This window comes from Oreochromis niloticus, linkage group LG1, assembly GCF_001858045.2.
Source record: "Oreochromis niloticus isolate F11D_XX linkage group LG1, O_niloticus_UMD_NMBU, whole genome shotgun sequence".
Lineage (NCBI taxonomy): Eukaryota > Metazoa > Chordata > Actinopteri > Cichliformes > Cichlidae > Oreochromis > Oreochromis niloticus.
In genome coordinates, this window is record NC_031965.2 from 1,553,673 (window position 1) to 1,569,792 (window position 16,120).

The 16,120-nt window shown below is 41.5% G+C and overlaps 1 protein-coding gene across 4 annotated transcripts; it reads left to right on the top strand.

Annotated features, from left to right (window-relative positions):
- The first annotated feature begins 131 nt into the window (after positions 1-131).
- prc1b (protein regulator of cytokinesis 1b) lies at positions 132-15,724 on the top strand. Of its 4 annotated transcripts, none has more exons than XM_019364675.2 (15): positions 132-395; positions 626-758; positions 8,908-9,030; positions 9,311-9,544; positions 9,758-9,928; positions 10,022-10,171; positions 10,281-10,428; positions 10,507-10,643; positions 12,305-12,400; positions 12,480-12,626; positions 12,706-12,819; positions 12,900-13,013; positions 13,485-13,667; positions 13,805-13,839; positions 14,798-15,724. In XM_019364675.2, the coding sequence occupies exons 1-15, from the start codon at positions 385-387 to the stop codon at positions 14,844-14,846; spliced, it is 1,845 nt and encodes a 614-aa protein (XP_019220220.1). In that variant the 5' UTR covers positions 132-384; the 3' UTR covers positions 14,847-15,724. The 4 variants fall into 4 exon arrangements, with proteins under 4 accessions (XP_019220220.1, XP_025762329.1, XP_013120596.1 ...); XM_025906544.1 differs by having other exon boundaries at positions 13,485-13,590; XM_013265142.3 differs by lacking the exon at positions 13,805-13,839.
- Positions 15,725-16,120: the final 396 nt, after the last annotated feature.

Below are 16,120 nucleotides of genomic sequence, written 5' to 3' on the forward strand. Positions count from 1 at the left end.
TGTTTTCTATGTAGTCGCGTTTCCCGGCTGCCCGGCTCTGGTGTGACTTCATCAGTTTAAAATTAACTGCAGTTTCTTCTGTTCTCCTACGTGACGTCAGCGCACCGTTCGTGCGATCAGTGCGTTTGTTTTCTTGACGACGTGCAGTTTATTGCATGCAGTGGGTAGAAGAAACCCCTGGCGGCCCGATGTGGTGTAACAAAACAAGCGCACTAGCAGCACGAGCCAATCGGAGAGCGGGACGCTGCGAGTCGCGTATTTTGAACTGTGTACAAACGGACTGGGCGCAGGAGAGAAGCGGCCGTCTGTAGCTTCACGTTTTCACAGGTTTTCTACGTTTTAAACGGTTTTACCTGGAATTGTAACGGGCTCTGGAATTTAACGATGAGGAAAAGGTATGTTTAAGTCTCTTTGTTTCTCGCTGTGGAGTCAGTATTTGTAAAATATAAATTGGGCTCTTTTAGCGAGCAGCTTACTGTTAGCTAATGTCAAAGGCAGTTCGTAATTGATCTATGCATGTTCCAAAAAAATCTTGTTGTTGTTATAATGTTACGAACGACTGGATTATCGATAGCTTGTGAATGATGTATTAATAAACGACGGTGTCTCCTGCTTTTGTTTTTAGCGAGGTTCTGGCAGCGGAGGCTGTGTCGTGCCTGAATAAAGCGCTGTGCCACCTGAAGGACATTTGGGAGGAGATCGGCATCCCGGAGGACCAGAGACTACAGAGAACTAATGTAGTCAAAAGTCACATAAAGGTGAGACCATTTCACATTTACATGTAACAGTATGTGTAACCGCTGACAACTGCTGCTGTGTCAGTGACTCAAATGCACCTGGGTTTAAATTTTAGGCTAGTGGTGTTTCACTGAGTCTGGGTCCTATTATGGTGTAGGAACACCAACACGGGGACAGGGTGCTTTGGATGAGTGTAAATCTGAATGACAGCAATAAAGAAGGATGGGATTGGTGCTTACATTCATTATGAGAGAAACGAGACTGCGACATAAGCGAGTACATGGCATTCAAAGAATCCTGAAAATCTGCAACAGCAAGGTAGTGGGAGAGGGGAGGGGCTTCTTAAAACCTTGTGTTTGGGCAAAGCCATCACACCTGTGAGCAGTTTTCATCAGATTGTAGTTGTTCTGTTCGAATTATCTGTAGTTTCGGGCCACATGCAGCTCAGTTTGATCTACGGTGGATAAAAACGGTCACACTTAATGAATCATCCATTTGCAGAAGAGAAGAGCGCAACACGAGACCTCTTAAGAAACACAAGTGCATTCCTTTAAAAAATGTAAATTGTGTGTATGCTTTTTTTTTTTTCTTTTTTTTTAACATTTTGTCAACTCTGCAGAAGTTACGTGTGCATTACTGCACTGTGGCAAAAAGAAAAACCTGTCTCTTACATCTTTGTGGAAAAGCTGTGCTCTTTGTCAGTGACGAGTTCTCTGTGATGTTCACCCTTTGCAAAGCTATCTCATGCTCTTTTTTTGACTTGCTGACGTCAGAGGAGTTTGGACAAACCTAATTTAGACAGCGCTTTAAAATATCTGCCCGAACAAGTGCTCAGAAATATTTTAATATGACTGTTGTATAGTGGGAAGGCTTGTTACTAAGAGATCTTTGGCACTGGAAAATATTTACAGCTCTGATATTAATACCTCAGCCGGTCGCAGCAGATGGCTTTTACACTGCAGCTGCTGCCACTAGAGCACAGGGCGCATCACCTCGGTCAGCAACATCAGTTTGTCGCTGATCTGACTACAAAGTAAAGCGTCTCCTTTATTAGGCTGTGTGGCGGTAACCTTTAATGTTTAAAAAGATCCAGTTTAAGGTTTCACAGTTATAATGTGCAGCACTAACCTTAGAAATAAACAGCCGCACTGAGTTTATTTCACCGCTCTGTGTGCTACATCGTCAGGCTGCTGCAGCATCCATCGCTTCATCTTTTGCAACACTGTTACATTTTACTGTTATATTTTTTTCTGATTCTTTATAGATGATCATTTTGTCATCATCTGATAATATATCTGATTAGAGTAGACATGCAGATCATTTTGTGTGGAAGAGGAGTCATGTGACCCATGAAACACACCATTTTATGAGTTTGTTCAGAGTCTGAAGTAGAAAGCTCCGCTTCAGAAAGAAAACTGATAGCCACTGTAGTGATACCTATTATAGGCTAAAAACTACGATAGAGTTAAAGTTATCTGCAGATCGGAAGCATCTGGAAGTAAATACATTTCTAATTGTGCTATTGACATGAAATTTTCACCAGAAGTCAGTAACAGCTTGTCCAATCCACACATGCAAAGAATTCAAAGACGTGGAAAGTCATGACACCAGCAGAAGTGCATCAGGACTGAAAGCATTTTTTGCCACTCAGTGCAAATTAATATCAGCTGATTGAGTCCCGACTAAAATTGGTGACATGTTCAAAACTTATTTTATCTGCTTTATTTCAGTAGCAACATCAGAACTAATATCAATATCTAAACAGTTACCATGGCTTGGGTAAGTTGTTGCTATTCAAAGTAGGGCAGGGCAATATGGCCAAAAATATGTATCACGATATATATTTAAAAATTTGCGATAACGATATAATTGATGCGAGATAAAATACTTTACAGCTCCACAACTTTATTAGTGCAAAAAAACCCATCAATGTATTTTCACTTAAACAAGCAGCTGTTTTTTATGTCCATTAAAGTTATATAAAAATGTAACAGTGCAAATTCCTCACTGACAGTTTAACCAAAAGGCATTTCCAGCTGACACATCCTCAGCATAACCATGTATAATATTCACAAAACTTAAAAAGAGCTTATACACACACAATACGGTAATATTATGTTGAAGCACAGTATGTATCACTCCGTGAGGCTCCTGCCTACGGTAGCTGTAATTAGGGCTCAATTAATCGAATTTTAATCTCGATTACGATCTGGGCTTTCAACATCATTAAAAATGACTGAACCGATTATTAGCACCTCCGTCGTGCTTTACTCTCGCGCTGCTCCATGTGGCAAATCGAGCGCACCTCTCTGCGTTTCGAACACGCGTCACAACAATTAAGAGGACCCGAGGGAAGCTAAGCAGAAGTTATTTGGAGAGGAGAGGATAATGGCTGCTGAAGAAAGAATGCCGCTGGTTGAAAAGAGGTAAAACGACTTGTGTGGAAACATTATGGGTTCACGGACTCAGACGTGGATCAAGTAGACATAGTGTGTAAACTTTGCTACGGTGTCGTAGCTGCACCACAGAGCAACACTACAAATTTATTCAATCATTTGAAGACCGCTTACAAAGTGACATACGATCAGACAATGAAGGAACATAGAGAAAAACTCTTGACAACACCTGCTTCATCCTCACAGACCTCCATTCACGCTACCCTGTACAACGCGACTAAATATCCCACCAGCTCCCAGAGACACAAGGAGATAACAAATGCGGTAACGTTTTTACTCGCCAAAGACCACTGCTCAATTAACACAGTGAACAACCAGTATTATGCAGTATTTTGAAGTTCACTAAACATAGATGTTTACATTTTTCATTTATTTTTTATATTGCAAACATTTGCACTGTTATCAGTATTTGCACACTATTTTATACTATTTTTTTGACATCTTTAAAGCCATTATTCAATACATTGTTATTGTTAATCAAATCAAATCAAATCACTTTATTTATATAGCACTTTTCACAGGATAAAAACCACAAAGTGCTTCACAGTAATATAAAACAGAAATACATAAAATACATTAATAATCAAACATACAGCACAAATCTAATTAAAAGCCAATCTAAATAAATGAGTCTTAAGCTGCTTTTTAAAAGAATAAATACAATCAAGACAACGTAAAGATGGAGGGAGAGCATTCCACAACCTGGGGGCCACCGCTCTAAAAGAGCTATCACCTCTAGTCTTAAAACGAGTTCGTGGGACTACCAACAGCCTTTGATTAGAAGATCTCAGGCTGCGAGAGGGAGTGTGGGATTCTAAAAGATCGGAAATGTAGGCAGGGGCATCACAATTCAAAGCTTTAAAAGTCACTACCAAGATTTTAAAATGAGTTCTAAAATGTACTGGAAGCCAGTGTAATGAACGTAACACTGGTGTAATGTGCTCTCTTTTTCGTGTCTTGGTTAAAAGCCTTGCAGCAGCATTCTGGACTAACTGGAGACGGTCAAGATTCCTTTTGCTCAAACAAAGAAAAAGGCTGTTACAATAATCTAAGCGAGATGAAATAAAAGCATGAATAACCATTTCTAACTCAGATTTAGACAGCAAAGTTCGCAGTTTGGAGATGTTTCTTAGCTGAAAAAGGCAATTCCTAATTAACTGGCGAGAGTGTTGTTCTAGGGACATGGCAGAATCAAAGATCACACCAAGGTATCTGAGGCTCAAATGAACAGATGAGCCAAGAGAACCAAGATGCTGTTTGATTAGAGATATCTGGTTGTCGGGGGCAATAATTAATGTTTCTGACTTCTCAGAGTTCAACTGTAAGTAGTTGTCACCAAGCCACTGTTCAATGGAAGCTAAACAATTAATTAAAGAGGACAGTTTATGGACTTCCATTGGCTTAAAAGAGCAATAGAGCTGAATATCATCAGCATAGAAGTGATAAGACACCTCAGGGAACTTCCTAATTATAAGTCCTAGAGGTAACATGTACAAAAGAAAAAGAATAGGACCCAGAACTGAACCCTGCGGTACCCCACATGTCAGATCCTTAGAATGTGACATAAACCGATTCGCAAAAACACTAAAAGATCTGTTGGAGAGGTACGACCGAAAACACTCCAGAGCAAGACCGGACACACCGACTATGTCCCGGAGGCTGTTAATCAGGATGGTATGGTCAATGGTGTCAAAGGCAGATGTCAAGTCCAACAAAACCATGACTGAGGATGCTCCGGAGTCAGCTGACATCATAATGTCACTAGAGACTTTAAGTAATGTGGTTTCTGTTGAGTGCCTTTTACGGAAACCTGACTGAAATTTGTCATAAATTTCATGTTTTTCTAAAAAAGTGGTAAGTTGATCTGATTGTTAAATAAATATCGTCAAATAATCGAGATCTCAATTTCAGTGAAAATAATCGTGATTATCATTTTTGCCATAATCGAGCAGCCCTACCTGTAATGCTAAACCAGAATTCAAACATAAATCACACGGGATTATAAGGTGCACTGTCGATTTTTCAGAAAATTAAAGGATTGATTTTAAGAGTGACTTATTTTCCAAAAAACACGGTAATAACGACTAGGGGTGGGTTTTCATAATCGATTTATCGATTAAAATCGATTCTGGCTTGGATAACGTAAAATCGATTTATTAAAATCCTGAATCGATTTTTTAATATAAATTTATTTTGCCCGAAATGCCAGAATCTCTCACAATCCAGAATCTCACAAAATTTCAACAACCACCAAACAGCTAAGACAGTAAGTGAGAGCAGGTACACGGATTCTGCACAAAGACGTAAACACACAGCGCGGATCAGTGAGACGTCGCCTTTCTCACCTGACGGCACGGACACGGTCGGGGCTGAAAGCTCGCTGATTCTGACCTGTGGGCGGGTCCGCGCTTTGTGTTCACGCCCTTTTTGCGCTAGGGCTGTGCGATATGACCAAAATCTCATATCCCGATATTAAGACATCTATCGCCCGATAACGATATAAATCACAAAAATGTAACATTTTCTGTAAATTCTGTGAATCTCTGGCAGCTTGACTTGCGTGAAGTGTTTCCAGCTGGGCGTCGCGTACCTGGAGTTGAGTGTTTTAACTGATGCATGAAACGATACATTTTTAGACATAGGTTGTAACGGCCGCCGTTTTCTTTGTGAGTATTTATTACACAGCGTGCTGCGGGGAAAAGCCTGTTCTAACGTTTGAGTCTAAGGTTTATTTTTTAGCACCTGACGGCTCTTTTTTGCTTCTCATCTGTAAATACTCTGCATCTTTCACGTGATTCAGTTTATTTTGAAAAGTCTCAACAGGATCTTGAGCTTTATTGTGAAAGGTTTATGTGGAAAATAAACAAGCGGACACGAGGTGGTTTTACTGTCGTTGTTGCGAACCACAACGCATAAAAACAAGCGCTTGTCCGTCTGTAGTGTGGTTATATTAAATATAAGAGAAAGAGAGAACTTTAGGAAATTAATATAGCCACTACAGTGACCATCAAAATAATGAAAAAATATTGCCCTAAACAGTTTATTTTGCGACACCACGAAACAAACGATAGCATAAAATGAAACGATAGACGTTTTTATATCGTCATCTGATATATATCGTTATATCGAACAGCCCTATTTTGCGCTGATTCTAAAGCTGTTAGTTTTATCTCTCTCCAAACAATATTGACCGAACCAGCAGCAAAAGAAGATCCAAACTACACTTCACATAAACAACAACAACTCTGACTTTTACTGTTTTGCTTCCACCAGGATGCACAGCTCTCTCTCCCTCTCTCTCTCTCTGTACTTCAAGAACAGTTTCCCGTCTAAAAATCTGTTTTCTTCATTATTCGCTTGCTTGTTACGCACAAGTCTACCATTGTTTACAGCGCTGTCGGCCGCTGTTTTTTCCCCTTTTACATACTTCTGAAAAGAAAACCTCATTTCTGCCGTTCAATACTGAACCAATTTAAACTTTTTTAAATTATGCAAAATGCAAAACGCTTAGCCGTGTCTCTAATAAAACCGCTGTAACGTCAGAGGTAACGTTCATATGTTCATTAATGGTTTTCTTTCGTTTTTGATGTACTGTAGAATAGTGATGGTAAATTTGATTCTTTTTACTGAATCTAGTTTTAATGAATCATTCACCAAAGTGAATCGGGTTTTTTGAGTCACTGAGTCAGTTGACCAGAGAGTGCAAAAAATGTACATTTTCACTCAAACTTAATTTGTTTCTCTTTTCAAGTAAATCCTACTGCTAAGATGAGTGATTCAAAAAGAAAACTATTTTATAGAGCAAAAAAAATTCTAAAGGGAACATTTATTTTGTTTGTTTTTATTTAATAGTATTTTCCTTAAATGTGTCAAATATATATTTTCTCATCTAAATGTCCACTGACCTGTGAGTAAGGGGGCGGTAATGCGCCTTAACATTGGTTGCCAACCAAGAAGAAGAAGAAGGAGCTGTGAGCCAGCAGGGAGGGGGTGAGTGAGTGAGTGGTTGGGCGTTTATCAATATGCGTACTTGCGTTCTCGTGTACTCGTGATACGTCATCAGTCGGAGACCAAGTACTGTTCCAATTCGAAGTACGCATCAAGCCGAGAACGCGAAAAAGTCCCGGATGTGTTCTCGATCCGCCTGTTTTATCGAGCATGCATCGGTGTGGACTTGGGACAGCTATATATCCCAGAATGCATTTCGTCCAAAACTCAACAGCGGACTCCCGGCACACCGGTTTGGCTGTGATTACAGTTAAGCTTCATAACATGTTACTCACAGTTAAATTAAAGGGGACAGCAGTAAAAACTCCGGACCTGTGACATCATCACGTACGCAGGTGTTCCAATTGTACATATCGCGAGTCCGTGCTCGCGTTCTCGGCGGGTACGTACTCACCGAGAACGCGAGTACGTACTCGCGTACTTGGGCATTGATAAATGGCCAGTGATTCGTTCGCTCTATGATTCAGCACAGGAGGGAGGGGGTGAGCGAGTCCTGAGTGATTTGCTTACCCTACGATACCACACAGGAAAGGAGGGGGTGAGTAGCTCAAATGTGCTGTTAGCATGTTAGCAGAGCGATGCTACTGTGAACCGAGGAGCTATTGTCTTGATGTGAGCTTCTACTCAGGGTTTTTTCTTCCAGTTCAGAGCAGAAATGTTTTTGTTAAGATACTGGATGTTGTGTTTTTCTCCACAATTTTAATTATATGCTAGATATATTGCTGCTAACAGCAACAGGGATGAGTCAGTGAGTCAGTTGGGCTTGTGAATCATGATTCATGAGTCAGTAAAGTGATTCTCGAGTATTGAACGATTCGTTCATGATTCGCGCATCACTACTGTAGAATATTTTTATAAAATCCCAGGCCAGGAAAACCACCTTCATGTTTTTCTGTGTTTTATCTTCAGCTACTTTGACACAAAGGCATCTGCTGTGACGCTCACACCTTTGATAAAGTCTTGCGTGTGTCAGCTTCCTTTTTATTGATACAAAAATATGTAAATGTACTGATCTGAATTATAATATTTCTGACTGTCAAAATTTCCCAGATTTAAATCAAATTAAATCGAATCGTGGATCGAATCGATTCGGGACCTTGTGAATCGGAATTGAATCAATTCTAGAAATCAGTGACGATACCCAGCCCTAATAACGACGGCCCGCTAGCATGCTCTACCAAAAATAGTGCTTTGGTGTGTATCTGATGAACGAAAGGTAAACCAGTTCCACACCACTGAAGTTGCAGCATTTTTACAAACCCGTTCTGGTTCATCTGTTTCATTCAACGATTCGCTTTCGCTCTTCTCATTCTCCATCACCACCGCGCTTTTTCCGCCATGTGCGTATGTAAACAAAGGCACTGCGCATGCGCGTTTTACCCATATTCTATTGCGATATTTCATTTTCTTATCGTTGCCTAACGCTATACCGGTATTACTGTGAACGGTATGATATGGCCCAGCCCTAATCCTAAGGTGCATTTTGAAACTAAACTGTGCTAGCTCTTTGGTTTACCTTTACAAGGAGCAGTATGCTAACCACCAAAGTCTTTGTTGTAGATTATAGCTGGATTTCATGAACTGAAATGGAAATTGAAATGAGTGTTTCCTAAATAATCACAATAACCTCCCATGATCAACCATTGAAGAGAATTTTGATATTTACACCAAACCTCCTGTTTCATTTGCTGTGTTTCTCCAACAGAATTTATTAGACATGATGATTCAAGAAGAGGAATCTCTGAAAAAGAGGCTCATCCTTAGCCTTCAGACATGCAAAACAGAAATGGAGAAACTGTGCTTGGAGCTTCAGCTGCCCGTGTTCGAGGTAACGGCACGTTTCTATGTCAGCCTTTTTAACTGGAAACTGAATCGAGCATTTAATTACATGTCATCGAGGATCCTCCTTGGCAAATGAGTAATTATATCAATGATATTCAACAACCCTGACCTGCTTCCTTCTTTGCTGTTAAACCATTTCTAACGTCATGCCTGTCAGTCACTGTAGTTATCAGCAGTCTGTAATCAGAATTCTATGATTTAAAAAAAACAACAACAAAAAAACCCCAAAACTTTTTGCTGATAAATTTGTTTGTTTGCATATTAAGGAAGAGGCCGGCATCAGCATGCTCCAGCAAGAGAAGAACATCCGCACACAGGTGGAGGCCCTGATGAAGGAGAAGGCTCAGCGGATGCAGCAGCTGAAGGCTCTGCTGGAGCAGGACCAGGACCTGTGCGACATCCTGTGCTCTGTGCCGTACGGCATCGCTCCCGACTCTGTCCCCTCACTGGAAACACTGGACAACTTCCACCAACACATCGCCAACCAGAACAAAGAGAGGGTAGGACCTCGTAGTTCAAACCACACCTCTAACGTTCTGTTATTGTGGTTGTATGAGGAGAAACTGTGGGGTGAACTGTAGGATGAACACTGCTACAGGCAGGAGAGATGTCACTGGACAGGCTGAGATCAGTTTGGCTGCAGCTGTGTTTCATGAGCAGGTTTTGTTTCTTCCTCTTTGTTATGTCACATTTCGACTGCTTCATGTTTCCAGGTGAAGCGACACGCTGAGTTCACGGAGCTCAAAAAGCAGATCATTTTATACATGGAGGAGCTGGACCGTGTCCCTGAAACCAGCTTCGAGAAGGACGTGGTCTGTGAGGATGAGGACTCTTTTTGTCTCTCCAGAGACAACATTACGTCACTGAAACTGCTTCTTTGCCAGGTGAGCAGAATCTTTTTCTTCTTCTTTTTTGCATAAGTGGTCATTTCAGCCCAACCTGCTGAGTTGCTAACTGATGCTGTGTTGATCTTGCAGCTTGAGGAACGCAAGGCAGAGAACGAGGCCATGTGTGAGAGTCACAGAGAGAAGATCCAGCAGCTGTGGGACAGACTGCAGGTTCCACAGGAGGAGAGGGAGGCTTTCAGCCAACACATGGTCACGTCCAAGAAGAGGAATTTGGACGCGGTGAGAAGATGCTGCAGATTATTTTTCCTGTTCTTTGTGGACAGCTGTGAGTTCCAGTTCTGTGGCTGCTGTTTTGCCGTGTTGTTTAATCTTTATTTGTCCTCTTCAGTTACAAACAGAAGTCCAGCGTCTCGAGGAGCTCAAACTACAAAACATCCGCAATGTCATAGATGCCATCCGCTCTGAGATCGCTGTCTTCTGGGAGAAGTGCTTCCTCAGCACAGACCAGCAGCAGGCTTTCACACCGTATTTTAGTGGTGGGTTCTCCTGTTTGTCACATGTTCATTTAGCCTTTTGTTTAGTTTTTTTTAACTGAAGCTGATTGATTGTTTTAGAGGACTTTACTGAAGATCTGTTAAGTCTGCATGATGCTGAGATCCAGCGCTTGAAGCAGCATTATGAGGATCACAAAGAGCTTTTTGAAGGGGTTCAGCAGTGGGAGCAAAGCTGGAGACTCTTCCTGGAGCTGGAGGTGAGTTTGACAGGGAGAGGAAGCTACGTCCATGTATAACACTGACACAAAATTAGTTTTTGTTTTTTTACGTCTACTGAAACATTTGAATTATAGTTCTATAATGGATATGATGTGTAGACTCTCAGCTTTCATTTTAGAGTCTCTGAAGTGTTTAGGAGCTTCACCTCCTCAACATGTGCCACCCTCTTTTTTTAAAAAGGACCATGGGCAGGTGTGGGCGATTCCTTTGTTGTGTCATTATTATTTAAGCAGATAAAAAGCCTGCAGTTGATCTGAGGTGTGGTGCTTGCATTTGGAAGATTTTGCTGTAAACAGACCACATGTGGTCAAAGGAGCTCTCCATGCAGGTGAAACAAGCCATCCTTAAGCTGCGAAGAAAAAAACCATCCATCCAAGAAATTTCTGCAATATTATGAGTGGCAAAATCTACAGTTTGGTGCATCCTGAGAAAGAAAGAAAGCTCTGGTGAACTCAGCAACACAAAGACCTGGGCATCCACAGACATCAGTGTGATCACAGAATCATTTCCATGATGATGAGAAACTCTTCACAAAGGAACGTAGGAGGTAGGCTTACCAGTATCCAAGTCTGCCATAAAGAGAAGACTGCATGAAAGTAAATGAAGAGGGTTCATTGCAAGGTGCAAAAAAGAAACCATCTCAAAAAGTACAGATCTGGACAAACAGATGAAACTGACATCAACCTCTACCTGAATGAAAAGTGTGGAGAAGGCGTGGAACAGCTCATGAGCTAAAGCACACCACATCATCTGTAACACACGGCGTCATGGACTGAAGCACAGGGACACAGGAGCAGCTGAATGAACTCTGAGGTGTTCAGAGACTGTCTGCTCAAATCCAGCTAAACGCAGTCAGACTGATTAGCCAGCGTTTCATATTACAGACGGACCACGAGCCAAAACATACGGCCAAAGCACCCCAGGAGTTTATTAATGCAAAGAAGTGGAATATTCTTTATTGGCCAGGTCAGTCAGCTGATCTTAACCCAACTGAGGATTTTACTTGTTGAAGACTAAACTTTGCACAGAAAGGCCCACAAACAAACAGGAAGTAAAACCCGCTGCAGTAAAGGCCTGGCAGAGCATTAAAAAGGAGGAAACCAGCATCTGGTGATGTTCACAAGTTCAATACTTCAGCAAACTGTTTTCAAGCAACTATTAGAAATGAACCTTTTATTTTCAGTTAATTTGTCCAATGACCTTTGAGCCCCTGAAATGAAGGAGTTGTGTTGTGCTAAAATGCTTTACCTGGTCACATTTTTATCCAGTCTTTTTGTTCAGGCCACTGAACTAAAGCTGAAAGTCTGCACTTCATCTGCATCTGAGTTGTTTCATTTAAAATTCCCTGTGGTGGTGTACAGAACCTACATTAGAAACAAGTCGCCTCTGTCCAAATATTTATGGACCTCTGTATGTGCTGTGACTGGCCTCTGTCTTAAATCTCACTCAGATAATTGTTTTTAAAGGAAAAGTTCATACAAATAAAACATGAATATCCGTGTTTCATCACTTTAAATGAACATTTCTGAATTAATTTGGAAACATTTAAGCTTTGTGACTCCCTTAATGAACATGTTCTATTTGGTAATGCTGCTTCCAGGTTCAACTCCATTTCTTTCACTTTCTTTCTTTTCTTCAGAAAAAAGCAACAGATCCATCGAGGTTCACTAACAGAGGAGGAAATCTTCTCAAAGAGGAGAAACAGAGATCTGACCTGCTTAAAAGCCTGCCAAAGGTAAAGAGTGAAGGCCACCTGCTTCCTGAGCTAATATCCTGTAGCATTAATCGTGTGTGTGCGTCTTTCCTTTTTAAAGATTGAAAAGAGATTAAAAGCCCAGATTGACACTTGGGAACATGAGCAGGGTCGAGACTTTCAAGTAAACGGCCAGAAGTTTCTGCAGTTCGTGGAGGAGCAATGGGAGCTGCACAGAATAGAGAAGGAGAAGGAGAAGCTGGAGAGGGTAAGGAGTGTGTTTGTATAGTATTGCCTGCAGTGTTTGCTAACGGTGCTGATCATTCATCTTTCCACAATCTCTGCAGCACATTAAGAAAAGCAAACAAACGGAGGAGGACATGTTGTACGGAACCGCAGTACGAACCCCAACCAAGCGCAGGTTCCTGGCCACCACCACCCCCAATAAATCACGAAAGATGGTAAATGCCAGTTTACCGGTTCTTGCTGTAATTAAGCTGCTGTCTCTGCAGCACTGACCCCGCTTCGTCTCTCTCATCAGGGTAATGCGACCTCCAGCATTTCTAGTGGCACCTCTAACAGCACAATGCGCTCTGTCTATGGCGGGACTGTCTGCCGCTCCCCGGCGCCACGCCCTCCCCTCTCAGCAAACAAGGTTGGCTTGATTTTTGGGAAACCTGTTCACATCGAAAGCATGCTCACTGATATTTGAGCCTCGGACGTTGGGTAAAATATGTTAGATGTTTTTCCTGGTTCGTCTTTGGAGTCATTTAAACACAAAGTGGTCAAATTGATCCATCATCTCGATATGGACAACTTATTATAACCTGTCTATTTTACTGCTTCATGCTAAAACGTAGCACCATAGTTGCATCGTGTTGTGCGACTGTGTTATATTTTACTTATCAGCAGAGCATGCCTATAAATGCTTCAGTCCATTTACACATGTTGTCTTATTTTTCTTCTCAGTGGTGCAGAAACCTTACCTGATTTAAAAATATTATCTTTGAACTAATTAAAGCACAAGCAGTTTATTTATCAGTGCTTTGGGGAATTGAGTGAGTTGGTGTAAGGAAGCAACAAATCTGTATTTCTCTGATATGACTCTGTCCTCCTCCATCATCAGACCCTGGCAGCGCGGACACCGGGGGGCTGTAAACCCCCCCACCCGAGACTGCAGGGATGCAACAAAGAGAATGAGGCCCAGCTGAAGGGCAGCAGCCCTCTGAGGGGTGCGTTGCTGACTCCTGCTAGTCCACAGCGTAACTTCAGCATAGCCTCTGTTGCCAGCACATATTCAGAGTTTGTGGTAATTTAACACTTTTGTCTCTAATCTCTGCATCTCTTTATTATTTTGGTCCCTCTGTTTCCGTGCAATAACATATTAAAGCATAAAGTCAAGGATGATGTACACGATAGTGCTCATGATGTATATTTGTATTTTAGAGGGACTTGGTCTGCACTGAATCTGTTCAGTCAAGGTGTGTTTAAAGTCCTGAAACTTTCCATAATCCTAACTAATCGCCTTAATCTGCTCTAACTGCACGCGTCAAACCAAAGACAGAAATCACACTTCAAGATAAAATTAGCAATTAACTTTCCTAAACTTGATTTATGGGATGTGAAGTGGGTTCCAAGATTAACAGTGGGCTACTCAGACACTGTGTTAACTTACTAATCGTTGATATAGTGGATGTGAATCAAGGCTTCAGACAGCTCTGAGCACTGTTTCTTTGCTCTGTATGTCATAGACAGGGAACCTCCTTACTATGGAGGTGTGCGGTCCACATTAGTGATTGTGAGTGCAGGAGCTCCCGTCCATCTCCTGTTCAAATTTTCTGCTTATCGGATCAGAAGAGATGTGGCTCGAAGGAGCTGAAACACACTCTGTCCAACTGAGGGGTCCACGAAGAGCAGTGTGACGTGAACAAAGATTTATTTTGGACTGTAAATCATCCAAAGCTGCTCTACTGAGTGTACTTTATTTCATCAAGTCTTCACTGTGACAGCACAAGCAAATCAAACAAATCCACAATCATGACCCTGTCCACAGAGGAAGCACGTACATGTGAGTGCAGCTTGCTAAGCTCATACTAACAGCTAAACGAGGCTCTCTTTGGGCTTCTGTGATTGGCTTTTGGTGCCATCGTCACTGAAGGTTCTCCAAAATGTCACCATTAACTGTTTGTTTGTTGTGCCGACATGTCAGCGACGGCTAATGCAAGTTCAATGTTTGAACACCTTTATCCATCTGCACTGCTGATGCTGCTAGCACTACTTACATGAGCAGCACTTTAATATCCGTCAGGTCGCCCGTGTGATTGTCTGATTTACGCTAACGGTGTGTGTCGTGTGTTAACTGTAGGGATTAGTGCCTTCTTCTCTAACGGCCCGCACACGTATGTGGCGTCACGCTCACGCCTGCTCGTTTTTCCACAGCGAGACCTGTCCAAGGCCTCTGACGCCAAGATCCAGCACGGCATCCTGAACTCCACCACCACCAACCTTTAACCAATCAGAGCGGAGAGGTCAAAATCCAGGTCTCATTCAACAAGTGTCACTACCTTTCACAGCGATCTGCTTGTCCATGTAAATGAAGGCATTAATATATTATGTGTTAAATGTTTGAGGACGAAGGCCCGAGGAAGCTTTTGATGTTTGCCTGTCACTGAGAACAGTCAAACCAACACTACTTTGGCTGTATGATTTTAGTTATTCTAATAGTATTGTCCATATCTTATACTGCACATTGTTGTTTTTTAGAGAAACAGTTGAATAAGAAGTTTGGCTTTATAACGTTATGCAATCTGGGGTTGCAGGCCATATGTATGATGAATGTATTGCACTTTGTTTAGAAAATTGCTGCGATTATTGTAATTTCACACAGACCCACACTGTTCCCTGTATATATGTCCCTACGCTGTTTGTGTTTTTTAAGCTAATTCACAAAGATTTCAGGCTGTCAGGACTTTAAAGCCCCTTTTTAGACATGAAAAGGTTTCAGTGACACATTTTTCATGGCTTCATTCAGACAAACCCTCTATAGTAACAGCTGTGTTACACGCACCATGTTTGCCTACATGCGTGACACCACCACATCTCTAGTGAAGTGTAACTGAACTTTTGAACGTTTGGTTTTCTCTACTGTTCTCATTAACAGCAAACTAAGGATTAGCAGGTGTAAGTCTTTGTGCGCTTCAGTTTCAGGCTTGTGTCATGTTCAAATCTGCACATGTGGTCTCTCCTGGTAAAGTTGCCATGATGACTCTGAGAGGGGCTTTAGGTTACATGTTTGAAATCACAGAAACATAATATCACAGCTGATTTTGGAAACAAGAAAAATAAATGAAACATTTTTAACTCAAAGACTCTTGTATCTGAGAACATGGAGGAAAAACAATAAGGGTGTATGCGTGACGCAACAAAGAAATTGGTTGGGGAAAAAAAAAGGCTGCCCTCTAACATTTTGTGGAGTTAATTTGCAGATTATTTTTAAAAACATATCAAGACACACAAACACCAAAGTTTTCAGAGGTTTCTCACAGGTTTAGCCAGTGTGTAGCACAAATGTGCTTGACATCAGCTGCTCTGGTTGATTCTGGGTCTGATTCCATGCAAAGGGATTCACATCTGGCTGATTGTGATGAATCCTTGAAAAGCAGAACTGGACTGAGGTACTCCAGGCTAATTTGTGCTACATCTTTCTGTCCAGGAGCTCTCTGTAGGTTGATTGTTTTCCTTTTTATCAAACAATGTGACATC